The sequence below is a fragment of the Trachypithecus francoisi genome, unplaced genomic scaffold (genome assembly GCF_009764315.1).
Source record: "Trachypithecus francoisi isolate TF-2019V2 unplaced genomic scaffold, Tfra_2.0 Lachesis_group8, whole genome shotgun sequence".
Classification (NCBI taxonomy): Eukaryota; Metazoa; Chordata; class Mammalia; order Primates; family Cercopithecidae; genus Trachypithecus; species Trachypithecus francoisi.
The window spans coordinates 64,644,022-64,671,592 of NW_022681473.1; the positions used below are offsets into that span (position 1 = coordinate 64,644,022).

The following is a 27,571-nucleotide window of genomic DNA, read 5'->3' on the forward strand; positions in this document are numbered from 1 at the left end:
TCACCTCCTGATCCACCCACCTTGGCCTCCCAAAGTTCTGGGATTATAGGCGTGAGCCACCTATCACTGTTATTGAAAGAGACAGTGTGCTGTAATAGAGGCATAGCTTTTGTAGTAAGTCAGTCCTCTTTTTTTTTTTTTGAGACGGTGTCTCATTCTGTGGCCCAGGCTGGAGTAGAATGGCGCAGTCTCGGCTCACTGCAACCTCCGCCTCCTGGGTTCAAGCAATTCTTCTGCCTCAGAATCCTGAGTAGCTGGGATTACAGGCACGCGCCACCACACCTGGCTAATTTTTGTATTTTTAGTACAGACAATACCATGTTCGTCAGGCTGGTCTTGAACTCCTGACCTGGTGATCTGCCCGCCTCTACCTCCCAAAGTGCTGGGATTACAGGCGTGAGCCACCACGCCTGGCCATTAAGTCAGTCCTCTTAGCAGCTTATTAGGTATAATTTTTTGGAATATAACCTCTCTGGGTCTCAGTTGCTTTACTTGTAAAATCGTCTTGCAGTGTTTTGAGAATTAAAGAAGACTTAATAAAGCCCCTCTCGTGATGCTGTGCGTGGCAGATGCATAGTAATTATTGATTGACATTAGAAAAAAAATGGGTTAAGTTGGAAATGGTAAACAGTGAAAAAGCAGTGTGGGAGGGGAACTTCTGTTTCTTGAGCATTTACTGTAGTGGGTAGAATGAGAACGATGACCTTGGTTTGTTTGCATGCTTGGTGTTAATTGTAGGATAGCTTCTTCGCTAGATAAAAGCATTTTTGTCCTCTTTTGGTTTGTGTACTGTGGGTTTCTTGCCTCTCTGAGAAGACATACTTAGAGGTCTATAAATGCTTAAGATTTTCCTAACATGGCTGTTTTGCTGTAGGTGCTGTGCCTGAGGAATAATACCATTTTTAAGCAAGCCTTTTCTCTCTTAAGGTAAGGATATTAATAACAAGAATTAAAGGTAGGTAACATTTGCCTTTGGCTTCATAGTTCACACAGCATTTTTTCATCGTATTTACTTGCATGTCTATAAGTACATCAAGCATCTCCCCTGCTACCTTGCTCCTTCTCAATTCTCAGTTAATAGCATCTCCATTCATCTAGTTGCTGAGGCCAAAATACTTGCAGTTAATCCTTGATGCAGTTAATTCTTTTTTTTTTTTTTTTCCTTTTTGAGATAGAGTTTCACTCTGTCACCCAGGCTGGAGTGCAGTGGTGTGATCTTGGCTCATTGCAACCTCTGCTTCCCAGGTTCAAATGATTCTCCTGCCTCAACCTCCCAAGTAGCTGGGATTACAGGCACTTGCCATCATGCCCGGCTAAATTTTGTATTTTTATAGGGAGGGGGTTTTACCACGTTGGCCAGGCTGGTCTTAAACTCCTGACTGCAAGTGATCTGCCCACCTTGGCCTCCCAAATTGCTGGGATTACAGGTGTGGGCCCCCGCGTCCGGCCAGATGCTGTTAATTCTTCAGCAAAACTTGCTGGCTTTACTTTTGAAATATATACAGAACTTTTTTTTTTTTTTTTTTTTTTGAGACGGAGTCTCACTCTGTCGCCGGGGCTGGAGTGCAGTGGCCGGATCTCAGCTCACTGCAAGCTCCGCCTCCCGGGTTCACGCCATTCTCCTGCCTCAGCCTCCCGAGTAGCTGGGACTACAGGCGCCCGCCACCTCGCCCGGCTAGTTTTTTGTATTTTTTAGTAGAGACGGGGTTTCACAGTGTTCGCCAGGATGGTCTCGATCTCCTGTCCTCGTGATCCGCCCGTCTCGGCCTCCCAAAGTGCTGGGATTACAGGCTTGAGCCACCGCGCCCGGCCTTTTTTTTTTTTTTTTTAATTGAGACTGAGTCTCCCTCTGTTGCCTAGGCTGGAGTGCAGCGGCATGATCACAGCTCACTGCAGGCTTGATCTCCCAGGCTCAAGTGATTCTTCCACCTCAGCCTCCCAAGTAGCTGGGTTTATAGGCGTGTACCAGCATGCACCATTAGTTTTCGTATTTTTTGTAGAGACAGTGTTTTGCCATGTTGCCCAGGTTGGTCTTGAACTCCTGAGCTCAAGTGATCCACCCAAAGTGCTGGGATTACAGGCATGAGCCACTGTGCCGGACCTAGAACCATTTCTTTCTCCAGTTTTTGCCTCATGCTTTCTGTTTTGCTAAACCACTACGGATCAGCTCCTTGTCTTCTCATTGCCTTTACTACCATCACTTTGCCTCCCAACTGGTCTCCCTATGTTTACCTTTGTCTTCAGTTCTTCACAGTAAAGCAGAGTGATTTTTTTTTTTTAAAGATACCTAACATTATGAACATAAGAATGATTCTTTTAAAGCCAAGTTAGCTTATATCACTCCTTTGCTCCAAATTCTCCAGTGGTATCCCATCTTACTGAAAATAAAACCTGCAATCTTTACCATGGCCTATAGGACCTTCCATAACCTGTATCCTCATTTTATACTACTTACTTAGCATTAGCTACACTGTGGTTTCCTATTCCTTGATAATCTAAGCACCTTCCCACCCTAGGACCTTTGCACATTCTTTCCTCAGATATCCATATGGCTTGCTGTGTATTTTATTCAGGTTTCTGCCCAGATGTCATCCCAGCCAAGAGGCCTTCCCTGACTACTCTATGTAAAATATACACCCATCCATCAATCTCTGTTCCCTTGCTTTGCTTTATTTTTCTTTATAGCAGATGTCACCATCTGACACATTTTGTATATATAAAAATGTTTAACTGTCTTTCCTTGCCCCCTAAAAATAAGCATCATGGGGATACGGACTTTTAGTTTTGTGTACTGCCCTATTCCTTTTTTTTTTTTTTTTTTTTTTGAGACGGAGTCTTGCTCTGCCGCCCAGGCTGGAGTGCAGTGGCCTGCTCTCAGCTCACTGCAAGCTCCGCCTCCCGGGTTCACGCCATTCTCCTGTCTCAGCCTCCCGAGTAGCTGGGACTACAGGCGCCCGCCTCGTCGCCCGGCTAGTTTTTTGTATTTTTTAGTAGAGACGGGGTTTCGCCGTATTAGCCAGGATGGTCTCGATCTCCTGACCTCGTGATCCGCCCGTCTCGGCCTCCCAAAGTGCTGGGATTACAGGCTTGAGCCACCGCGCCCGGCCTGCCCTATTCCTAGGCCTAGAATGGTATCTGACACATAGTAGGCATTTAATAAATATGTGTTAAATGTGTGAATTGACCCTCATAGTAACCTGGTAAAACAGATAATATTATCTCAATTTTATATAAATAACTAGGGTCTGTTGTTTTAACGTGATGGAGCTAATTTGGGTTGGAGTTAGGATTCAAATCCAAGTTGTCTTTTTTTTTTTCCCAACTGTTCTGTATATAAAGTGCAACCTCCCCATTGTTTTTCTTTTTTCTTTATTTTTTTGAGACAGAATCTCTTTAGCCCAGGCTGGAGTGTAATGGCACTGTCTCAGTTCACTGCAACCTCTACCTCCCAGGTTTAAGCAATCCTCCTGCCTCAGCCTCCTGAGTAGCTGGGATTACAGGCACCCACCACCATGTCTGGCTAATTTTTCTATTTTTAGTAGAGATGGGGTTTGACCTGGCTGGTTTCAAACTCCTGACCTCAAGTGATCCATGCTCCTCAGCCTCCCAAACTTCTGGTATTACAGGCATGAGCCTCTGTGCCCGGGCTCCCCATTGTTTTTCTCTAGGTGCTGATGAAATACATTTGGTGGTTTATTTCTCTGTTCAGCAGCAAATATGCACCAAGTGTCTTTTGTGTGTGGCAACCACAGGATATAAAATAATGTATCGTATATCTTCCTGAACTACTTGGCACTCATGATCCTGGATGATTTCTTGATTCCTTAACATTTATTGAGGGCTTTCTCCCTTTATTTCCCTTCTAACTTTTATGTGATAGTATCCCCTTCCATCTTAATCTATTATCCTATCTTAATCAGTCAACTGCTATTTGATAAGCACCTCCTATGGCACCATGCTATTTTTCGTTATCTTTAATCTTCACAAAAAACACTACAAGACAAATATAAATATCATTTTACAAAAGAGGAAACTGACTCAGAGTTTAAGATACATTTTCAGTCCCATGAGATTGCAGTATTATTATCTGTATTTTTTTTTTGAGACGGAGTTTCACTCTTGTTGCCCAGGCTGGAGTACAGCAGCACAATCTCGGTTTACTGCAACCTCCGCCTCCCAAGTTCAGGCAATTCTCCTGCCTCAGCCTCCCGATTAGCTGGGATTATAGGTGCCCGCCACCAAACCCGGGTAATTTTTTGTATTTTTAGTAGAGACGGGGTTTTGCCATGTTGGGCAGGCTGGTCTTGAACTGCTGACCTCAGGTCATCTGCCTGCCTCAGCCTCCCAAAGTGCTGGGATTACAGACATGAGCCGCTGTGCCCGGCCACTTTTTTGCTGTTTAAAACTCACATCAAAATAGTTTCACCTCCCTAGTAGAAGTGACAATACTTTCCTTTGTGTCCTATTTAATTTTGAACGTTTCTGTTCCGAATCAATACCATATTGTGGCTCACATTTGTTTACCAGCATCTTTCCCAACTAGACCATGGATAGAGACATCTTACTTATGTTTGCATTCTCAGGATGTGCACTTTGGCACACAGTAGGTGCTTATTAAAGTTTGTGGAAGGAAGAAGGGAAGGAAGGAGTAAGGAAACAGCACTGATGCATCTTTAGTGACAGAATATAAATTTTGAAAACTATGCAAATAAAGTACGGGTTTCTAATTGTATTCAACATACTTTCTCCCTCCTTTTAGGTTTAGAACTTCAAGAGAGAAGCCCATCTATTCTGTAGGTAAGCAGTTTTTACCTGATGTAGTTGGCCTACTTTAAGTGACCCTTCAGCACTCTATAATAATTTTGCATTCTATAATAATTTTGCCCAGAAGGAAGCCTACTATATCTTTGAGAACAGTGGCCTGAACCAAACCCCACCCCTCCATGTGTGCATGGAATAGAACCATGGGTGAGAACGTAAAGTAGTGGTTAAGAGCAAGAGCTCTACAGTAAGTTTGGATTCCAACTGTACTACATATTTATTTGGTGATCTTTGGCTATTTCTCTGTAGCTTGGTTTCCTCACTTTAAAAAATGAGCAGGCTGTGAGGCCAGGCATGGTGGCTCACGCCTGTTATCCCAGCACTTTGGGAGGCCGAGGCGGGCGGATCACCTGAGGTCAGGAGTTTGAGACCAGCCTGACCAACATGGTGAAACCTCGTCTCTACTAAAAATACAAAAAATTAGCTGGGCGTGGTGGCAGGCATCTGTAATCCCAGCTACTCAGGAGGCTGAGGCAGGAGAATCGCTTGAACCCGGGAGGCAGAAGTTGCAGCGAGCATGGTGAGAGACTGTCTTTACAAATTTTTGTTTTTTTTTTTTTTGAGACGGAGTCTTGCTCTGTCGCCCAGGCTGGAGTGCAGTGGCCAGATCTCGGCTCACTGCAAGCTCCGCCTCCCAGGTTCACGCCATTCTCCTGCCTCAGCCTCCCGAGCAGCTGGGACTACAGGCGCCCGCCACCTCGCCCGGCTAATTTTTTTGTCTTTACAAATTTTTTTTTTTTTTTTTTGAGACGGAGTCTCGCTCTGTCGCCCGGGCTGGAATGCAGTGGCCGGATCTCAGCTCACTGCAAGCTCTGCCTCCCGGGTTTATGCCATTCTCCTGCCTCAGCCTCCCGAGTAGCTGGGACTACAGGTGCCCGCCACCTCGCCCGGCTAGTTTTTTGTATTTTTTAGTAGAGACAGGGTTTCACAGTGTTAGCCAGGATGGTCTCGATCTCCTGACCTCGTGATCCGCCCGTCTCGGCCTCCCAAAGTGCTGGGATTACAGGCTTGAGCCACCGCGCCCAGCCTACAAATTTTTTTAAAAAAATTAACCAGGCACGGTGGCACAGGCTTGTGATCCTACCTACTCCGGAGGCTAAGGCAGGAGGATTGCTTGAGCCCAGATTACAGTGAGCTGTGAACATGCCACTGCACTGCATGCAGCCTGGGTGATGGAGCAAGACCCTGTCTCTTAAATAAAAAAAAAAAATTTAACATCACACACTGGGGCCTATCATGGGGAGGGGGGAGGAGGGAGGGATTGCATTGGGGAGTTATACATGATATAAACGTCATGCACATGTACCCTAGAACTTAAAGTATAATAAAAAAAAAAAACTCAAAAAAAAAATAAATAAAATAAACAACAGATATTTATTTCTCACAGGTCTAGGGACTGGGAAAAAAAAATTTAAAAAAATTAAGAAAAGAGGATAATTATAATACAAACTGAAGCGTACCATTTGAAGATTCAGTGAGATAAAAGATATAAAGTGCTTGGCTGGGTACAGTGGCTTATGCCTGTAATGCCAGCACTTTGGGAGGCCAAGGCAGGCGGATCATGAGGTCAGGAGATCAAGACCATCCTGGCTAACACGGTGAAACCCTGTCTCTCTACTAAAAATACAAAAAATTAGCCGGGTGTGGTGGCGGGCACCTGTAGTCCCAGCTACTTGGGAGGCTGAGGCAGGAGAATTGTTTGAATCCCAGAAGTGGAGTTTGCAGTGAGCCAAGATCGCACCACTGCACTCCAACCTGGGCGACAGAGCGAGACTCCGTCTCAAAAAAAAAAAAAAAAAAAGATATAAAATGCTCAAAAAGTAGCAGCTGTAATTGTTATTATTAATACTGCTACTATTCTAGACCTGTCTTGTATGTCCGTCATCAGGCTAGGACTTTTCTCACACTGTTTAATCCAAAATGAATGTCCATTCAGTCTGATTAACTCAATGGATTTCCATCTCTGTTTCAATCCAATTACTTGCCATTTTTGCTTTGTCTATTATGTGAGAAATTTCAATGGAGTTGTTGGATTTTAGTGATGTTTGTCATGTGTCTAACAAGTATCAGAGATAAAGGAATGGAAGTAAGGAAGGGAACTAACATTTTTTACTTGATGCCTACTGTGTGCAAGGAAGTGTGGAAGAGGCTTTACATATGTTAATTATTTTAGAAGGTGGCGGCAATGTGTAGGGAATCACCATTTCTACTGGACCCGAAGCCCAGCATCTCAAAATAATGGACTTCTTTTTATTTATACATTCTCTTGACAGGCATGTATCTTATTAGACCATGTGTTAGATGCTGGGGCTACAAAATTAAGAGGGTATTGTCCTTGCTGTTTAGTAGTTTTAGAAGCTTATTTTTTCTCCAGGAATAACCCAATGAACATTTCTTTTTTTTTTTTTTTTTTTTGAGACGGAGTCTCGCTCTGTCGCCCAGGCTGGAGTGCAGTGGCCGGATCTCAGCTCACTGCAAGCTCCGCCTCCTGGGTTTACGCCATTCTCTCGCCTCAGCCTCCCGAGTAGCTGGGACTACAGGCGCCCGCCATCTCGCCCGGCTAATTTTTTTTTGTATTTTTTTAGTAGAGACGGGGTTTCACCGTGTTAGCCAGGATGGTCTCGATCTCCTGACCTCGTGATCCGCCCGTCTCGGCCTCCCAAAGTGCTGGGATTACAGGCTTGAGCCACCGTGCCCGGCCACCAATGAACATTTCTTTACCCACCATTTAGATTTAACTTTTGTTAGCATTTTGTCATGTTAGCTTTTTTTTTTTTTTTTTTTTTTTTTTTTTGAGGCGGAGTCTCGCTCTGTCGCCCGGGCTGGAGTGCAGTGGCCGGATCTCAGCTCACTGCAAGCTCCGCCTCCCAGGTTTACGCCATTCTCCTGCCTCAGCCTCCCGAGTAGCTGGGACTACAGGCGCCCGCCACCTCGCCCGGCTAGTTTTTGTATTTTTTAGTAGAGACGGGGTTTCACTGTGTTAGCCAGGATGGTCTCAATCTCCTGACCTCGTGATCCGCCCGTCTCGGCCTCCCAAAGTGCTGGGATTACAGGCTTGAGCCACCGCGCCCGGCCTCATGTTAGCTTTTTAAAAATCAGACATCATGATACTTTACCCTTGAATACTTTAGCTTGGGTTTTTAGAAATAAGGATATTTTCTTTCTTCCTTTTTTTTAAAATTATAATTTAAGTTCTGGGTTACATGTGCAGAATGTGCAGCTTTGTTACATAGGCATACACATGCCCTGGTGGTTTACTGCACCCATCAACCCGTCACCTACATTAGGTATTTCTCCTAATGTTATCCCTCCCCTAGCCCCCCACCGCCCAACAGGCCGTGGTATGTGATGCTCTCCTCCCTGTGTCCATGTGTTTTCATTGTTCAACTCCACTTATGAGTGAGAACATATGGTGTTTGGTTTTCTGTGGTTTTTGTGATAGTGGAGTGCCTGCAAAGAATATATTAAGCAACCCATTGGATACACTGATCTTGAGCTAAAAATATAGGTGTGAGTTGAAACTATAAATATGAAAGTTATTATTTTGTCAATTTTAATTGAAGCCATGGGAATGAATGTGATCACTTAAGGAGAAAAGGTGGAGAAGAGACCCAGGGATCATATACTGAGGAATTTCAACCTTAAAAATCTGGGTAGAGGGAGAAAGGCTAATGAAGCTGAGAAAGAGAGACCAAAGTGGAGAAAACCTGATAGTATAGTATCATGGCAAGCAAGAGGAGAGCGTTTCAAGAAGGAAAGAGTGGCCAACCATGTTACGGTTTCAACTGTGCTACTCAGAGATCAGGAAAAACATGAACATGATTGTATACTTGGATTTTAGCAATCTAGAGGTCATTGGTGACCTTGGAGCGTAGTCTAGGTAGGTGGGGTGGATGGGTTGTAGAAATTAACCATGAGGTGACAAGTGAATGAAAGTCCAAGATTTAGGAAAAATCGACTGTAGACAATGCTTTAATAAAGTTTGAGACTGAATGGGTCAAGAAAATATTGGCAGGGACTGACGAGGGATGTAGGGGGCAGGAAAGGTTTTTTAAAAAATTGTTTCTCTCTTAATTATACTTTTTATTTTGAGAGATATAAAAATATAGAAAAGTAAAAGAGTAATATGTCAAATAAACCCAGAATTGGCAACTATTAACATTTTGTCAGACTTTCATTGTCTTTTTGGTATTCAAACAAAAAGGTCTATGTTCAAGTCCTCATTATTGTCTAGCCTTGGTCTTATCCCTTACCCTCCTCAACCATGGGCAAAGTTTATTTTGAATTGGTATATATTCTGAGGAAAGTCTTTTAAAAAAATTATTAGGTTGGTGCAAAAGTAAAAATAATGGCAAAAACTGCACTTACTTTTGCACCAACCTAATACTATTAAAATATTCAACTGTTAAAAATTTGAAATGGATGCATATGGTAAGAATAAACTTAAACTGTACAGAAGGGTATATGATGAAAAGTTAAATTTATTCCCCTTTCCCAGTCTTTTTTTTTTTTTTTTTTTGAGATGGAGTCTTGCTCTGTTGCCCAGACTGGAGTGCGGTGGCCTGATCTCAGCTCACTGCAAGGTCCGCCTCCTGGGTTGATGCCATTCTCCTGCCTCAGCCTCCTAAGTAGCTGGGACTACAGGCACCCACCACCATGGCCCGCTAATTTTGTATATTTTTTAGTAGAGACGGGGTTTCACTATGTTAGCCAGAATGGTCTCGATCTCCTGACCTCGTGATCCACCCTCCTCGGCCTCTCAAAGTGCTGGGATTACAGGCGTGAGCCACCGCTCCCGGCCCTCTTTCCCAATCTTAACTCCACTGATAGCAATTTCTTGTGTATCTTTCAGGAAGATTTTATATATATATGAAGATTTATATTATGTGTGTGTATGACTATATCTTAATGCTGGACATTTAGGTTGTTTTTAGTTTTTTGCTGTTTCAAAAAATGATACACCAGCCATTTTCATATGTCTTTGTAAACTTGTTCCTGTACATTTGTAAGATAAATTCCTGGAATTGAAATTGCTGAGTCAATGCATTATGAATTGGAGATTTTGATAAGTATTGCCAGACTATCCACCAGAGAAGTTGTATTAATTTACATTTCTATTTTCTGGCTCAAACTGAGTTTTATAAAACATTTATTGTTAGCTGGAAGCACTGGCATGGACTTGTAGTTCCAGCTCCACGGAAAGCTGAAGTCCCAGAATGGTCCTTTGAGCCCAGGAGTTTGAGACTGTACTGCACTTTCATTTTGTCTGTGAATAGATGCCACACTCTAGCCTGGGTGACAAAGCAGGATCCCATGTCTATATATATATGTGTATTTTTTTTTTTTTTGAGATGGGGTCTGGCTCTGTCACCCAGGCTGGTGTACAGTGGTGTGATCTCGGCTCACTGCAAGCTCTGCCTCCTGGGTTCATGCCATTCTCCTGCCTCAGCCTCCCGAGTAGCTGGGACTACATGTGCCCACCACCATGCCCAGCTAATTTTTTGTATTTTTAGTAGAGACGGAGTTTCACCGTGTTAGCCAGGATGGTCTCGATCTCCTGACCTTGTGATCCGCCTGCCTCGGCCTTCCAAAGTGCTGGGGTTACAGGTGTGAGCCACCGCGCCCGGCCTTTTTTTTTTTTTTGAGACTGAGACACGTTCTGTCACCCAGCCTGGAGTACAGTGGCACGATCTTGGCTCACTGCAACTTCTACCTCCTGGGTTCAAGAGATTCCCCTGCCTCAGCCTCCCAAGTAGATGGGACTACAGGCATGCACCACCATGCGTGGCTTTTTGTATTTATTAGTAGAGACAGAGTTTCACCATGTTGGCCAGGTTGGTCTCTAACTCCTGACCTCAGGTGATTCACCCACCTCGGCCTCCCATTGTGCTAAAATTACAAGTGTGAGCCATTGCACCTGGCCTAAAAAAATAATTTTTTTTTTTGTTAGTGAAAATTATGTGTCGTTTTAATTTGCGTGTCTTGAGTTTGTCATCTTTTCATATGGTTATTTGCCATTTGTATTTCTTTCCTAAGGAATTGCCTATTTATTTATTTATTTATTTTTGAGAGTCTCACTCTGTCACCCAGGCTAGAGTGCAGTGGCATGATCTCGGCTCACTGCAACCTCTGCCTGTTGGGTTCAAGTGGTTCTCCTGCCTCAGCCTCCTGAGTAGTTGGGACTTTGTGTTTTTTTATTAAACAGAAGCTTTAGATTTTTATATAGTTATATTTATTAATCTTTGATTTCTAGATTTTGTTTCATGCTTAAAAAGATGTTTTCTACTCTGAGATTATTTTGAAAAGTCCTTCATGTTACCTTCTGATGTATATTTTTTCTTTTAAATATGTGGTCCAGACCAGGTGTAATGGCTTACGCCTATAACCTCAGCACTTTGGGAGGTTGAAGGGAAGATCACCTGAACCCAGGAGTTCAAGACCAGCCTGGACAAAGTAGGGAGACCCTATCTCTACAAAAAATAAAATAATGGCTGGGCGCGGTGGCTCAAGCCTGTAATCCCAGCACTTTGGGGGGCCGAGATGGGCGGATCACGAGGTCAAGAGATCGAGACCATCCTGGCTAACATGGTGAAACCCCGTCTCTACTAAAAAATACAAAAAAAACTAACTGGGCGAGGTGGCGGGCACTTGTAGTCCCAGCTACTCCGGAGGCTGAGGCAGAGAATGGCAGGAACCCGGGAGGCGGAGCTTGCAGTGAGCTGAGATCCGGCCACTGCACTCCAGCCTAGGCAACAGAGCCAGACTCCGTCTCAAAAAAAAAAAAAATTAGCCTGGTGGGATAACCAGTGCCTGTGGTCCCAGCTACTCAGAAGAAGAAGACTGAGGTGGGAGGATTGCATGAGTTAGATTGAAGTTGCAGTGAGCTATGATTGTGCCACTGTACTCTAGTCTGGGTGATAGCACAAGATCATGTCTCAAAAAGAAAAAAAAGAGTGAGGCCAGGCACGGTGGCTCACGCCTGTAATCCCAGCACTTTAGGAGGCTGAGGCCGGTGGATCACCTGAGGTCAGGAATTCGAGACCAGCCTGGCCAATATGGTGAAACCCCATCTCAACTAAAAATACAAAAATTAGCCAGGCCCGGGGATGCATGCCGAATCCCAACTGATTTGTTTTATGCGACCACCAGAGCCCGCGCCAGAGGAAAAGGCAAGTAGGCAGATAAAAAAGGAAACTTTATTACATAGCCAATGTAAAGAAAGAGGAAGCGAGGTTCACCGGTCTCCGGCGGCGGAGGCCGAGGAAGTCACTCCAGCGGTCTCGGACGAGGTTCCTGGGTCCCGCCTACGAGGGGCCGAAGAAATTCGCGCCATGCGCCCGCCGGCAGCGGCTTTTATGTCCTGGGCCTGGGAGTGGGAGGGCAGTGAGCGGGACATAGGCGGGTCGGGGGCGGGGCGGTTAGGTGCGGCTAGGTAAGTTTCGATTTTCTCCGTCCGACGTCAGACTGCGACCTGTGTCTTTCCCAGGCGCAGGAAAGTTGACAATGAAGAACCCGGAAATGCGCCATTTTAGTCCCTTTGTTCTTTTGTTCCCTCCCTCCCTCCGTCCAGACACCAACTACTTGGGAGGCTGAGGCAGGAGAATTGCTTGAACCTGGGAGGCGGAGGTTGCAGTGAGCCAAGATGGCGCCATTGCACTCAAGCCTAGGCGACAGGAGAGAGTCTCTGTCTCAAGAAAAAAAAAAAGTGAGGCTGGGCGTGGTGGCTTATGCCTGTAATCCTGGCACTTTGGGAGGCTGAGACGGATGGATCACTTGAGGTCAGGAGTTCCAGACCAGCCTGGTCAAAATGGCGAAACTCTGTCTCTACTAAAAATACAAAAATTAGCCGGGTGTGGTTGCCACACGCCTGTAATCCCAGCTACTCAGGCAGCTGAAGAAGAATCCCTTGAACCTGGGAGGCGGAGGCTGCAGTGAGTCGAGATGTCTTGCCACTGCACGTCAGCCTGGATGGCAGAGCAAGACTTGGTCTAATAAAGAAATAAATAAGTGTTCCATCTGGAATTATAAGTGGGGCATGGATACAGTTTCTCCCCCTTAATGAATGAATGAAGTCAGTTGTTTCAACATTTATTAAAATATCCACGTTTTTGGCTGGGCACTGTGGCTGGTGCTTATAATCCCAGCACTTTGGGAGTTCGAGGTGGGTGGATCACCTGAGGTCAGGAGTTCACGACCAGCCTGACCAACATGGTGAAACCCCATCTCTACTAAAAATAGAAAAATTAGCCGGGTGTGGTGGTGCTCCTGTAATCTCAGCTACTCAGGAGGCTGAGGCAGGAGAATCGCTTGAACCTGAGAGGTGGAGGTTGCGGTGAGCCAAGACCACGCTATTGCACTCCAGCCTGGGCAACAAGAGCGAAACTCCATCTCAAAAAAAGAAAAAAAAAAAATCCATGTTTTTCCAGGAAGTTTGAGAATGTAACCTTTATCATATTCTAAGTTCCTGTATAAATCTGGGATTTAAAAATTTTTTATTTAGAGTCAGGATCTCTCTTTGCTGCCCAGACTTTGATGCCATCACAGTTCACCACAGTCTTGAGTTCCTAGGTTCTAGGGATCCTTCCACCTTGGCCTCCCAAAGTGCTGAGATTACATGTGTGAGCCACAACACCCAGCCGAAGTCTAGGGATATTTTTTGTTTGTTTATTTGTTTGTTTACTTAAAAAATTTTAAACAGAGACTAGGTCTCACTATGTAATCCTCCTGCCTTGGCCTCCCAAAGTGCTGGGACTGCTCACTCTGTCACCCGGGCTGGAGTGTAGTGGCACCATCACAGCTTACTGCAGCTTCAACCTCCCATGTTCGAGCCATCCTCCCACGTCAGCCTCCTCAGTAGCTGGGACTACAGGCCTGTGTGGGACTACCATGCCTGACTTTTAGTTTTTATTGTTTTTATAGAGACAGGGTCTCCCTGTGTTGCCCAGGCTGGTCTTGAAGTCCTGAGCTTAAACAGTCCTCCTGCCTTTGCTTCTCATACCTCTGGGTTCACAGGCATGAGCCACTGGGCCTGGCTTGGAACTACTTTTTAAACTTCATTTTGTTTTATTAATCTGTATATATATTTGATGCCAGTATTGTTATGCCCAGACCGTTTATTCCCCGAAGAAGACCACCAGAGTCCAGAGTCAAAGCCAAGCGGCAAGGATCTTTACTGCAAGTTCGAACTTGGTCCCTCCGTTCCACAACATACAAGAGGGCCCCGAACAATGCGTGCGCTCGCTTTTTATAGCCCGATGTAAATAGGACTTGTAAGGTTACAGAGGAACAAGGGAATTCTTTAGGTTATAGCATTACAATTGGTTAACATATTAAGTTATACATTTAGCGGTGATCTATTGGTTCCCGTGCTTTCAGTAAAACTACAAACAGCTGTGTCGTTATCAGGGATGTTTCCAGGTGGTGTTTTTCTAAAGTTGAGATATATGGTGGGACGTGTTTGTAATGGGCTCAGGAAGTTGAGAGGTATGAGAGATATATGTTGTTTGTACTGGGCCCAGGAAATTGAGAGATATATGGTGTTTGTACTGGGCCCAGGACTGAGGAATGTGCCTGATTTCTTTCAGTATGAAATTGTTTTAAAGCTTTTTGGTTACTATAGTTTTATAGTATATTTTAGTTTTTTATTTTTGAGATGGAGTTTTTCTCTTGTTGACCAGGCTAGAGTGCAATGGCACGATCTTGGCCAGCCTCAACCTCTGCTTCCCGGTTCAAGCAGTTCTCCTGCCTCAGTCTCTTGAGTAGCTGGAATTACAGGCATGGGCCACCATGCCTGGCTAATTTTGTATTTTTAGTAAAGGGTTTCTCCATGTTGGCCAGGCTAGTCTCGAACTCTCCACCTTAGGTGATCTGCCTGCATTGCCTCCCAGATTGCTGGGATTATAGGCGTGAGCCACCGCACCCAACCTGTAGTATATTTTAATATCTGGTAGCTACCTAATTCAGAGGTCATTTTTTATTTATTTTATTTATTTATTTTTTAGATGGAGTATCACTCCATGCTGGAGTGCACTGGTGCCATCTCGGCTCACTGCAACCTCCAGCTCCCAGGTTCAGGTGATTCTCCTGCCTCAGCCTCCTGAGCAGCTGGGATTACAGGTGTGTGCTACCATGCCTGGCTAATTGTTTTTGTATTTTTTTTAATAGAGCCGGGGTTTCACCGTGTTGTCTAGGCTGGTCTGTAACTCCTGACCTCGGGTGATCCACCCGCTTGGGCCTCCCAAAGTGCTGGGATTACAGGCGTGAGCTACCAGGCCCAGCCTGTTTATTTTGTTTTTGAAGTTGGCATCAAATAGGCCATGTTAAATTGCTATTGTAAAAGATGCAATAGGAATCCTTTTGAAAAGATATGTGGGGATAGGAGTATAATTTTTTCAACATTTTTCTATTTGGAGAAATGTAAGTTGTTACCAAGATTTTGCAATGGAAACAACACTGTGATGAACATTCTTGTGCAATAATATTTGTGCCATTGTCTGATTACTTAGGGTACATTTCTGAAAGTAGAACTGTTGGGTCAAAGGAAACACACACTTTTAAAGCTATTGATTGATGTGTGTTACTAAATTGCTGTCCAGAAAGATGGCACCATTTTTTACTCCTCTCTTTGAGAATCCTTTTTTATATACTCATCAACATCAAGTATTGTTTTTAATATTTGCTAATATTGTAGGTTAAAATATACTTTCCCTTGTGTTTGCAGTTTTCATGTCTTTGATTACTAGTTGGTTGAACATATTTTTGTACATTTGCTTGCTATTTATTTATTCTTTTCTTTGCCCATGTTTCAACTGTGGTTGGAGAATACTAGTCCCTAGAAGGTTCCAAGGCCCAGAATAACTCACTAATGTTGGCTCACCAAGATAATTTCCACTTGAAAGCACACAGCTTTGTTGGCATTTTTTATAGGTTCTTTCAGATATATATTTTTGTTGTTGTTTTTGTTTTTGAAAGAGAGAGGGTCTTGCTTGTAGTCCAGGCTTGAGTACAGTGGCATGATCATAGCTCCCTGCAGCCTCGAACTCCTGGGTTCAAGCAGTCCTCCTGCCTCAGCCTTTTGAGTAGCTGGGATTACAGGTATGCGCTACCATGCCCAGCTAATTTTTTATTTTTTCAATTTTTTGTGGAGACAGGGTCTTGCTGTGTTGCCTAGGCTGGTCTTGATTTCCTGGCCTCAAGTAATCCTCCCATCTCAGCCATCCAAAGTGTTGGGATTACAGGTGTCAGCCACTGCACCCAGCCTGAGATAACTTTAAAGTCAGAAATTTCAAAATGGAATTACAATGATACTCAGAAAGCAAGAGTAGGGAAAATGCCCCATTCCTGCCTTCACCTATCCACTCCGTATATGGGCTCTGGGGACCATTCTAGCTGCTCTCTCCAAGGAGGGGCTTGATCGTGGTGACCACCTTTTTCTTATTGATTTAAATATAAATAGACAGAAATAAATATATAAAACTAGATCTAAAGAGACTAGATGAAGGGAACTTAGAGTGCTCTCATTACAGCATGAATAAAAAGGTAGAAGCAGAGAAGCATGGTATATTCAGATCCAAGTAGTTCAGTGTAATTAGAACAGCTGAAAGAAATTTGAAAAGAAATTTTGAAAAATGTGGGCAACTGCCAGGGACAAATCATTGCAGATTGTTTTGGTAAAATATCTTGAGAACCATTTTTGTTTTGTTTTGTTTATAAATATACACTTACCGAGCACATACTGTTTGCCAGGTGATGGCATTTTTTCTGCCCTGGAGGGCCTTACAGTCTGTTGAGTGGAGAGAATAACCTGTAATTAGCTTCTTGGCTGGGGCTACCCCAATTTTTTTCTTTCCCTACCTGCATAGCCCTGCTAAAAAATGCTTATCCCAATTCAGAATGAGAAATAATTAAAACAAAGTTGTTTATCCCCATCCTGGATTGATGGGTTTAGTTCTCAGTTTAATAAACAAGAACACTGAAGGACAGTTGTCTCTGGCATATGTAAAGGAAAGGAGAATGCTGTGCGAAACGTCAGTGCGTGATTATGTCTTACAATTGTGATAACTGAAAGATTTTCTTTTTTTTTTTTTTTTTTTTTGAGACGGAGTCTCGCTCTGTCGCCCGAGCTGGAGTGCAGCGGCGGATCTCAGCTCACTACAAGCTCCGCCTCCCGGGTTTATGCCATTCTCCTGCCTCAGCCTCCAGAGTAGCTGGGACTACAGGCGCCCGCCACCTCGCCCGGCTAGTTTTTTGTATTTTTTTAGTAGAGACGGGGTTTCACCGTGTTAGCCAGGATGGTCTTGATCTCCTGACCTCGTGATCCGCCCGTCTCGGCCTCCCAAAGTGCTGGGATTACAGGCTTGAGCCACCGCGCCCGGCCAAGATTTTCAAAGCCTCCATTTGAAACCCTGGGGTTTTGTGTCTCGTTAGTGAAGAGTTGCGTTTTCTCTCAGGAGGCTGCAATGTTAATGTGATAGCAGGAAACCCACTTATTGGCACGACGCAGGGGAAAGAATTCAGTTGAACTTACTGGAAATCAGAGGCTTTCAAACTTGTAAATTTTATAATTAAAACAACTGGCTAATTAAGCAGTTTAACCACTGGTAATTTGACCAAAACCTTTCATTTAAGGGGAGAATGGTTCATTTAACAGTGGTTTGAACCAGCTTCTTAATTAAGCAGCTGCTCTAATTATAGGAATTACTCCAAACCGAATTTTAAAATGCCTCCTTGCCAAGGAATTCCAGTAGATAAGAGGCTGAGGCAAACATTTGCAGTACTTTCACCTACGATGTGTCATCATCTCAAATATCCTTTTTGGTTCTGCTTTTTGAAATTACAGATAGATGATTGAGTTTCTATGTAATACTTAAAGATGGTGATTGACATATGAGTTTTCTTTTTTATTTACACAAAATGTTTTATTATATAATGGAGGCATGATAGAGCTATCAGTATGATTTAAACTCTTGATCTTTGTGTATTAGGGCAGCAAAAGAGTTTCACAGAGATGGTAACATTTGAGCTGGCTCTGGAGGCTGTGTAGAATTTCACTGTCTAAGAGGTGTAGTCCCAGCAGGGTAAACACCCGAGGAAGGCACAGAGGCATGAGAACTGTGGCAAGAATGGCAAGTGTAGCTCTGTGGCTGGGGAGCAGGGTTTAAAAAATCTAGAGGAGTGGGAGAATGAGATGAAATAGTTAGATCTAGATTATAAAATCAAGATTCTTAAGTGCTTACCTAAGAATTTCAAACTTTGGGCAGCAGAAACCATCAAAATTTTACCTTCTGTCTTGTTCATTGTTGTCTTTAGAGTGCCTGGCATAGTGCCTGACAAATAGTAAATACCTATATTTTAAAACAGTTGTCCAGCCTGGGCAACATGGCAAAACCGCATATCTACAAGAAATCCAAAAATTAACCTGGTGTGGTGGCACGCACCTGTAGTACCAGCTACTCAGGAGGTTGAGATGGGAGGATCACCTGAGCCCAGGGAGGTCAAGGTTACAGTGACCGAGATCGTGCTATTGCCCCCCAGCCTGGGCAACAGAGCAAGATCCTGTCTCAAAACAAGCAAACAAACAATTGTGTGTGTGTAATAAATAAAGAGTTAATGAGAGTAACATGATTAGATTTTTATTTTAAAAGGATTAATCGCCGGGCGCGGTGGCTCAAGCCTGTAATCCCAGCACTTTGGGAGGCCGAGACGGGCGGATCACGAGGTCAGGAGATCGAGACCATCCTGGCGAACACGGTGAAACCCCGTCTCTACTAAAAAAATACAAAAAACTAGCCGGGCGAGGTGGCGGGCGCCCGTAGTCCCAGCTACTCCGGAGGCTGAGGCAGGAGAATGGCGTAAACCCGGGAGGCGGAGCTTGCAGTGAGCTGAGATCCGGCCACTGCACTCCAGCCCGGGCGACAGAGCAAGACTCCGTCTCCAAAAAAATAAAAAATAAAAATAAAAGGATTAATCTGTCAGTTCTCAAGGGAGGAATAGAGGAGAGGGATGTTGGAGGGTGTAGGTGCAGATCAACAACTTAGCAGGGGCTACCAATCTAATCTCCCCACTCCCTTCACATAACAACCAAAATGATCTTTTAAAAACATATATCAGACATGCTTTCCCTGCTTATGACTGTTCGGGATGAAATCCACACCTTTAACAAGGCCCAGCACGGTGGTTGATTCCGACCACTACTCACTCTGGTTTCTTTCTTTTTTGAGACAATGTTTCACTCTGTCACCCAGGCTGGAGTACAGTGGCTCAGTCTCTGCTCACTGCAAACTCCACCTCTCAGGTTCAAGTGATTCTCCTGCCTCAGCTTCCTGAGTAGTAGGGGCTACAGGCATGTACCATCACACCCGGCTAACTTTTGTATTTTTAGTAGAGACAGGGATTCACCATGTTGGCCAGGCTGGTCTCAAACTCATGACCTCAAGTGATCACCCGCCCTAGCCTCCCAAAATGCTGCGATTATAGGTGTCAGCCACTTTGCCCAGCCCACTCTCATATCTTAGGTGCATTCTGTCCCTCTCACTTTGCTTCAGTCACACTGACGGCTTTTCTGTTCCTTGAATGTCCCAAGCTGTGTGTTACATTAGGGCCTTTACACATGCTGTTTCCTCTACCTGAAACACCCCATCCTCCATTTTTTTCATCCAGGACACTTCTGTTTGCCTTTCCAATATCTTACTTTATTTATTTATTTTTGAGTGGATAATACATATATACAAGGAACAGATTTTAAAAGGTGCAAAGGAATAAAGTAACTCTCTTGCCTTTCTAGCCACTTCCCCCCCCCACTATCCCCCCTGGGGATAACCACTATTATAATTTTCTTCTGAATTCTGGTTTCAGTTAAAATCTCATTTTTTCACAGAGGCCTTCCCTGATATTCTGTTCTAAAAATAGGTCTACTTGTTGTATCACCATAGCCATCCCTGTGCTTTTTGTTTTTATCACTTATCTGAATTTGTAATTACTTTTTATAGGAGAGAGGGTCTTGCTCTGTTGCCCACACTGGAGTGCAGCAGCATGATAATAGTTCACTGCAGCCTTGAACTGGGCTCAAGCAATCCTCCCATTGCAGCCTCCTGAGTAGCTAGGGCTATAGGCACATGCCACCATGTGCAGCTAATTTTTTTTTTTTCCTTTTTGTAGAGACAGGGTCTCTTCTATATTGCCCAGCTGGTCTTAAACTCCTGGCCTCAAGTGATCCTCCTGCCTCAGCCTCCCAAAGTGTTGAGATTACAGGCATGAGCTACCACACCTGGCCACAATTTGTAATCTTATATTTACTTTGTGACTGTAAGTCTAATGATTCTCTCCTCCCACTAGACTATAATCTCCATAAGCAGAGTTTTATTGGCCTTGTCCCCAACCCTTTGCACAGTGCCTGGGATATCATTAGTACTCAATAATTAAGCCCTTCCTAAACTTTGCCTTCTCTAAGTTCATCTCTTGCCACCCTGATCCTCATGCTCTACTTTAAAATTCTCTCTGGCTCTTTCTCTGCCTATACCATGTTTTCTCCTAACTCCTACTTATCCTTGAAGTTTTACTTAAAAGCCACCCACTCTAAGAATCCTTTCCTGACACTCAAGTTCTTCGTGTGCCCCTCCCGGGAACAGTGCTTATAGACAGCCTTTATCACCTTGCATTGATATTATTGTCTGTCTCCCTAGGTGGCAGGTTCTGTATTGCAGGGACTTAGCCTTTGTTCATTGTTATAGCCCCAGCTTTTAGGGCAATGCATGTTACCTGTCAAGCCTGCCATGGATATTAGGTTGGTTGTACACTGCACAACTCTGGTGTGTGCCATTCATATGGTTGTGCAGTATAATTTTTGCTGCCTACCTTGATAGGTAATAATAAATATTTGTTGAATGGATGATTATACTTTGGAGAGTTCAGTGCTTTTTAGGAGCTCTTATTTTGAGTCATAATAAAATCTTCTTCGATGAGATTCATTTGCAAGGCCCTGACCTGAGGATCACTGTATACCCATCAAAGAGATTTGGATATCAGCTCCATGGTTGGGTCCTCAGGCTGGAGAGTCTAGAGCCCAAAGTTGCAAAAGGTCAGATTCAGAGAGATGAAACTGGGGCGGCAGTCAGGAAGATACCTTGGTTATATTCTGTGCTCTTTGGGAACTTCTAGCCAAAAATACCTCCCTATTCCTTACATGGTAAACTCTTACTCTGCTTTCAAGAATGCAGCTATTGCCTCTTCTGAACCTATTTCCCTGCACCCTGCAGCCCCACCCCAAAGGCAGAGTTACTTTTTTCTTCCTCTGAGCACCTATGACATTGCTCACATGTCCATTAAAGTACTTAGTACACCGTAAGGTGATTATCTGCTTTCCCATCTTCCTTTCATAGTATACCTTGAGTATCTCAAGGGAAAAGTAGCATATTTTATTTGTAACTGTCTCAGTGTCTATACAGTTATTGGCATGAAATTGTAAATGTGGGCTAATGCATATTGTGGAAGGGATCCATGATATTTCTGGGTTGTCTTGATGAAATAGTGTGGATTGTAAATGTAGGGAAGTTCTCTGAAGCCAGGACTGTCTCTGATAGGCCTCACACACAGCAAACCTGCTTGGAAGCCCATTTCTGAAAAGAGAGGCCTAAGAAAACTTTCACTTGATGTCACTTAGATCAGGAATCCCCAAACCCCAGGCCATGGACCAGTAAGTGGTCTGTGACCTGTTAGGAACCAGGCCACACAGCAGGAAATGAGGGGCAGGTGAGCCAGGGAAGCTTCATCTGTATTTACAGCCACTCCCAGCCTCTCCCCATCACTCAAGTTATCACCTGAGCTCTGTCTCATCTCAGATCAGCTGTGGCATTAGGTTCTCATAGGAGCATGAACTCTATTGTGAACTGCACATATGAGGGATCCAGGTTGAGCACTACTTATGAGAATCTAATGCCTGATGTTCTATCACCGTCTCCCATCATCCCCAGATGGGACCGTCTAGTTGCGGGAAAACAAGCTCAGGGGTCTCACTGATTTCTACATTATGGTGAATTGTATAATTATTTCATTATATATTACAATGTAATAATATAAATAACGTACACAATAAATGTAACACACTTGAATCATCCCAAAACCATTTCCCCACTCCTCACATCTGTGGAAAAATTGTCTTCTGTGAAATTGGTCCCTAGTGCCAAAAAGGTTGGGGACCACTGACTTAGACTTCTTCACACCATCTTGTGTTTAGTCCCCCACAGAGTGGTGACACTGAAGAAATAAGGGCAGGACCACAGCAGCTTGAAGATCCCTCTTCAAGGAAGGACTTGCTGCCCATATCTTGATGCCACATACACATACATATAGATATACACACATACACATGTTATCCTTTAACCCTCTTTGTTATCCTCATTTATAAATAAAGAAGAAACAGTAGCTCAAAAAACTTCGCTGAAAGTAACCAGAAAGTAACAGGTGAGACTTCTATTTAAACTCAGGTCTATCTGACTAAACAGCCTGTGTCCATAACCACTAGGTTATAACACTTGAATTTCTAGAATACAAAAATATAGCGAGACCTGATCTGATTTCAGTTTCTTATCTCTACCCATCTTTTCTTTTCCTTTTTATTTTTATTTTTTTTAATTTAGAGACAGGATCTCCTTATGTTGCCTAGGCTGAAGTGCAGCAGCTATTTGCATTACAGCGTCAAACTTCTGATCTCAAGCAATCCTCCTGCCTCAGCCTCCTGAGTAGCTGGTGAAGGGGTGGCCTGCCCCTCCACACCTGTGGGCATTTCTCATCAGGTGGAACGAGAGACCTGAGAAAAGAGACACAGAGAAAGAAAAGTGGGCCCAAGGGACCGGTCTCTGAGTTCCCTCAGTATTTATTGATCATTATCTTTACCATCTTGAAAAAGGGGAAGTGGCAGGGCTATAGGGTCATAGTAGGGAGAAGGTCAGCAGAAAGCCATATGAATAAAGATCTCTGTGACATGAATAAGTTTAAGGAAAAGTGCTGTGCCTTGATGTGCATATGCAAACATCTCCATAAACATTTTCAGTTCATAAAGAGCAGCATTGCCTCTTGCATGTCCCATCTCCAGACCTAAGGCAGTTTTCTCCCATCTCAGTAAATAGAACATACAATCGGGTTTTACACCGAGACGTTCCAGTTCCATTGCCCAGGGATGAGCAGGAGACAGATGCCTTTCTCTATCTCAACTGCCAAGAGGCCTTCTTTCCTCTTATACTAATCCTCCTCAGCACAGACCCTTCACGGGTGTCTGGCTGGAGGACAATCAGGTCTTTCCCTTCCCACGAGGCCATATTTCAGACTATCACATGGGGGAGAAACCGTGGACAATACCTAGCTTTCCTAGGCAGAGGTCCCTGCAACCTTCCCTTCAGCAGTGTATGTGAATCTGGGTACTTGAGATTAAGAGAATGGTGATGACTTTTCACAAGCATACTGCCTTCAGGCACTTGTTTAACAAAGCACATCCTGCACAGCCCCAAATCCATTAAACCTTGAGTCACCACAGCACATGTCTCTTGCAAGGACAGGGTTGGGGGTAAGGTCACAGATTAACAGCATCTCAAATACAGAACAAAATGGAGTCTCTTATGTCTACTTCTTTCTATATAGACACATTAACAGTCTGATCTCTCTCTCTTTTGCCCATAGCTGGGACTACGGACACATGCTACCACTCTAGCTATCTGGGTCTACCTCCCTGGGTCTACCACAATGTATATGTATGTAAAGACCCCCCCCTTTTTTTTTTGAGAGGAAGCCTCGGTCTGACACCCAGGCTGGAGTGCAGTGGCATGATCTCAACTCACTGCAACCTCCGCCTCCTGGGTTCAAGCAGTTCTCCTGCCTCAGCCTCCTGAGTAGCTGTGTGCCACCATGCCCAACTAATTTTTGTAGTTTTAGTAGAGATGGGGTTTCACCATGTTGGTCAGGTCTTGAACTCCTGACTTCGTGATCCTCCCGCCTTGGCCTCCCAAAGTGCTGGGATTACAGGCGTGAGCCACCGCACCTGGCCAAGACCCAATTTTTTTAATCCATTAGTAGCATACCTATATACTGTCCTACAGTTTCGGTTTGTTTCTTTTGTTGTTCACTTAACGATATTTGTTGGAGGCTGTTTTCAGATCAGCACAAATAAATCAAGTTAGATGTTTTGTAAAACTTTATGGCTGGGCGCGGTGGCTCACGCCTGCAGTGCCAGCACTTTGGGAGGCCAAGGCAGGCGGATCACGAGGTCAGTTCGAGACCAGCCTGACCAACATGCTGAAACCCCGACTCTACTGAAAATAGAAAAATTAGCCGGGTGTGGTGGCACGTGCCTGTAATCCCAGCTACTCAGGAGGCTGAGACAGGAGAATCACTTGAACCTGGGAGGCGGAAGTTGCAGTGAGCTGAGATCGTGCCATTGCACTCCAGCCTGGGTTACAGAACGAGACTCTATCTCAAAAAAAAAAAAACTTTATGGAGCTCTATGCTCTTCCTCTTTGTTGGCTATTTTTGCTGCCTGTCTCTTTCTCTATACAGTCACAGTTAGAAAACTTCAAAAGGGCGGGGAAAAGGATTTTTTTTTCAAAAGAAAAAAAGAAAACCTCAAAAGGATTATTGCCTGTTGAGGAACAAGAAGAGATGAGAACCCTCTGAGAATGTATTTTATCTCCTTACTGCCAGTGGCTTTATCAGGAGAGAATTTCTCAAAGAAAGATTAGTGGGGATTGGGCATATTCTAGGAGCCAAAAGGAGTGAATAAGGGGATAAACTGAGAATCAGTTCAGGATCAATAAATATCTATGGCCCTTTAAACCAACAAGAGGTCAGCTACCACCAAATCTTCCCAGTATTGCAGTGGAGAATTTGTCCCCTCAAATCATCTCTGTGTCCCTAGAGGAGCTTAGAAAGAGGTTTTAATATAGTTTTTGTATGTTAAGGAAATGAGCATTTTTCTGTTACATGTGCTTTGTACTTTTTCTAGTCATCTAACTTTATTTTTTGTTTTTGTTTTTTGTTGAACAGAAGTTTTAACTTTTTATATAGCTAAGTTTATTAATATTTGATTTCTAGATTTTGTTTCATGCTTAGAAAGATTTCTACTCTGAGATTATTTTTAAAAATCCTTACGGTTACCTTGTGTTTTATATATATATATATATATTTTTTTTTTTTTTTTTTTTTTTTAATTTGTAGTCCAGGCTAGGCATGGTAGCTCACACCTGTAATCCTGGCACCCTGGGAGGCTGAGGTGGAAGGAGTTCCAGACCAGCTTGGGCAACATAGCAAGACTCCAGCTCTACAAAAAATAAAAATACTAACTGGGCATGGTAGCACATGCCTGTAGTCCCAGCTACTTGGGGTCAGGGGTTGGGGGGTGGGCCAAGGCAGGAGACTATCTTGTACTTAGGAGTTTGAGGCTGCAATGAGCTATGAGATGGCATTACACCCCAGCTTGGGTGACAGAGCAAGACCCTGTCTCTTAAAAAACAACAATAATAGCAACAACAAAAAAACAGGTTTGTCTTATTTTCTCTCTTTTAGGTGGAATTCTACTAAGTACCAGTCAGCCCTACAAGACAAAGCCCACCCATGGCATTGGAAAATACAAGCACTTAATTAAAGCAGAAGAGGTAAGGGGCAGGGGGAGTCTTTTGGAAAAGGGTAACGTGCAGCTTTTGCAAAAACCTGACGATCAGATATGTATAGTTTGGATAATATTGGAACTAGAAATGATAGAGTTGCCTCCTTAATCCTTGCCAGTTATTGTAAGAAATCAAACATATATCTCAGTCCTGGGCCCAGTACAAACACATTCCTCCATATATCTCAGTCCTGGGCCCAGTGCAAACATTCCCCCATTTGTCTCAACTTCCTGGACCCAGTGCAAACATTCCTCCATTTGTCTCAACTTTAGAAAAACACCACCTGGAGAATCCCCGATAAGGTCACAACCGTTTTACTGAAAGCGCGGGAACCAATAAAAAAACTGCTAAGTGTATAACTTAAAATGTTAACCAATTGTAATGCTGTAACCCAAAGAATTGCCTTGTTTCTCTGTAACCTTACATATCCTGTTTACATCGGGCTATAAAAAGCGAGCACATGCATGGTTCGGGGCCCTCTTGTATGCTGTGGAGCAGAGGGACCAAGTTCGAACTTGCAGTAAAGATCCTTGCCGCTTGGCTTTGACTCTGGACTCTGGTGGTCTTCTTCGGGGAATAAACGGTCTGGGCATAACATTATTAGTTTGGAATTTCCAGACTGGAGATACTTCTACCAACTTCCAATCTTATCCCTAGGCCAGGTTATCATAGTAAAAAGCAAATGGTTTGAAATTTTTTTTTTTTTTTGAGGGTCTTGCTCTGTCACCTAGGCTGGAGTGCAGTGGCATGATCACGGCTCACTGCGGCCTTGATCTCCTAGGCGCAAGGAATCCTCCCACCTCAGCCTCCCAAGTAGCTGGTACTACAGGCTCTCGCCACCATGCCCATCTAATAAAATTTTTTTAATAGAGACAGGGTCTTGCTGTATTGCCCAGGCTGGTCTCAGGCTCCTGGCCTCAAGTGATCCTCCTGCTTCAGCCTCCGGAAGCATTGGGATTATAGGCATGAGCCACTGGGCCCGGCCTGATTTTATTATTTGTAATACTTAAAAAAAATCTTCCTAGTAGTGTACTTAGTTCAGTATGGACTTCATAATGGAAATGATAATTCAGTTTAGTTGAGTGAATGAGTTGTGGCAAGTAGAGGTAGATTGATATTTTCAGCCAAATAACTGATTCTTTTTTTTTTTCTTTTTTCTTTTTTTTTTTTTTATTATACTTTAAGTTCTAGGGTACATGTGCATAACGTGCAGGTTTGTTACATATGTATACTTGTGCCATGTTGGTGTGCTGCACCCGTCAACTCGACAGCACCCATCAATTCATCATTTATATCATGTATAACTCCCAATGCAATCCCTCCCCCCTCCCGCCTCCCCATGATAGGCCCCAGTGTGTGATGTTCCCCTTCCCGAGTCCAAGTGATCTCATTGTTCAGTTCCCACCTATGAGTGAGAACATGCGGTGTTTGGTTTTTTCTGTTCTTGTGATAGTTTGCTAAGAATGATGGTTTCCACCTGCATCCATGTCCCTACAAAGGACGCAAACTCATCCTTTTTTATGGCTGCATAGTATTCCATGGTGTATATGTGCCACATTTTCTTAATCCAGTCTGTCACAGATGGACATTTGGGTAGATTCCAAGTCTTCGCTATTGTGAATAGTGGCGCAATAAACATACGTGTGCATGTGTCTTTGTAGTAGAATAATTTATAATCCTTTGGGTATATACCCAGTAGTGGGATGGCTGGGTCATATGGTACATCTAGTTCTAGATCCTTAAGGAATTGCCATACTGTTTTCCGTAATGGTTGAACTAGTTTACAATCCCACCAACAGTGTAAAAGTGTTCCTATTTCTCCACATCCTCTCCAACACCTGTTGTTTCCTGACTTTTGAATGATTGCCATTCTAACTGGTGTGAGATGGTATCTCATTGTGGTTTTGATTTGCATTTCTCTGATGGCGAGTGATGATGAGCATTGTTTCATGTGTCTGTTGGCTGTATGAATGTCTTCTTTTGAGAAATGTCTGTTCATATCCTTTGTCCACTTTTGATGGGGTTGTTTTTTTTTTTCTTGTATATTTGTTTGAGTTCTTTGTAGGTTCTGGATATGAGCCCTTTGTCAGATGAGTAGATTG

At 43.7% G+C, this 27,571-nt stretch overlaps 1 protein-coding gene across 2 annotated transcripts in view; it reads left to right on the forward strand.

Annotated features, from left to right (window-relative positions):
• The window catches only part of MRPL48 (mitochondrial ribosomal protein L48), a 92,546-nt gene that overhangs the window by 16,772 nt on the left and 48,203 nt on the right, over positions 1-27,571 (forward strand). For both annotated transcript variants that reach the window (XM_033207612.1, XM_033207613.1), the window contains exons 2-4: positions 875-927; positions 4,760-4,797; positions 25,369-25,457. In XM_033207612.1, coding sequence (XP_033063503.1) covers positions 875-927; positions 4,760-4,797; positions 25,369-25,457 — 180 coding nt within the window. The remainder of the gene's footprint in view (positions 1-874; positions 928-4,759; positions 4,798-25,368; positions 25,458-27,571) is intronic.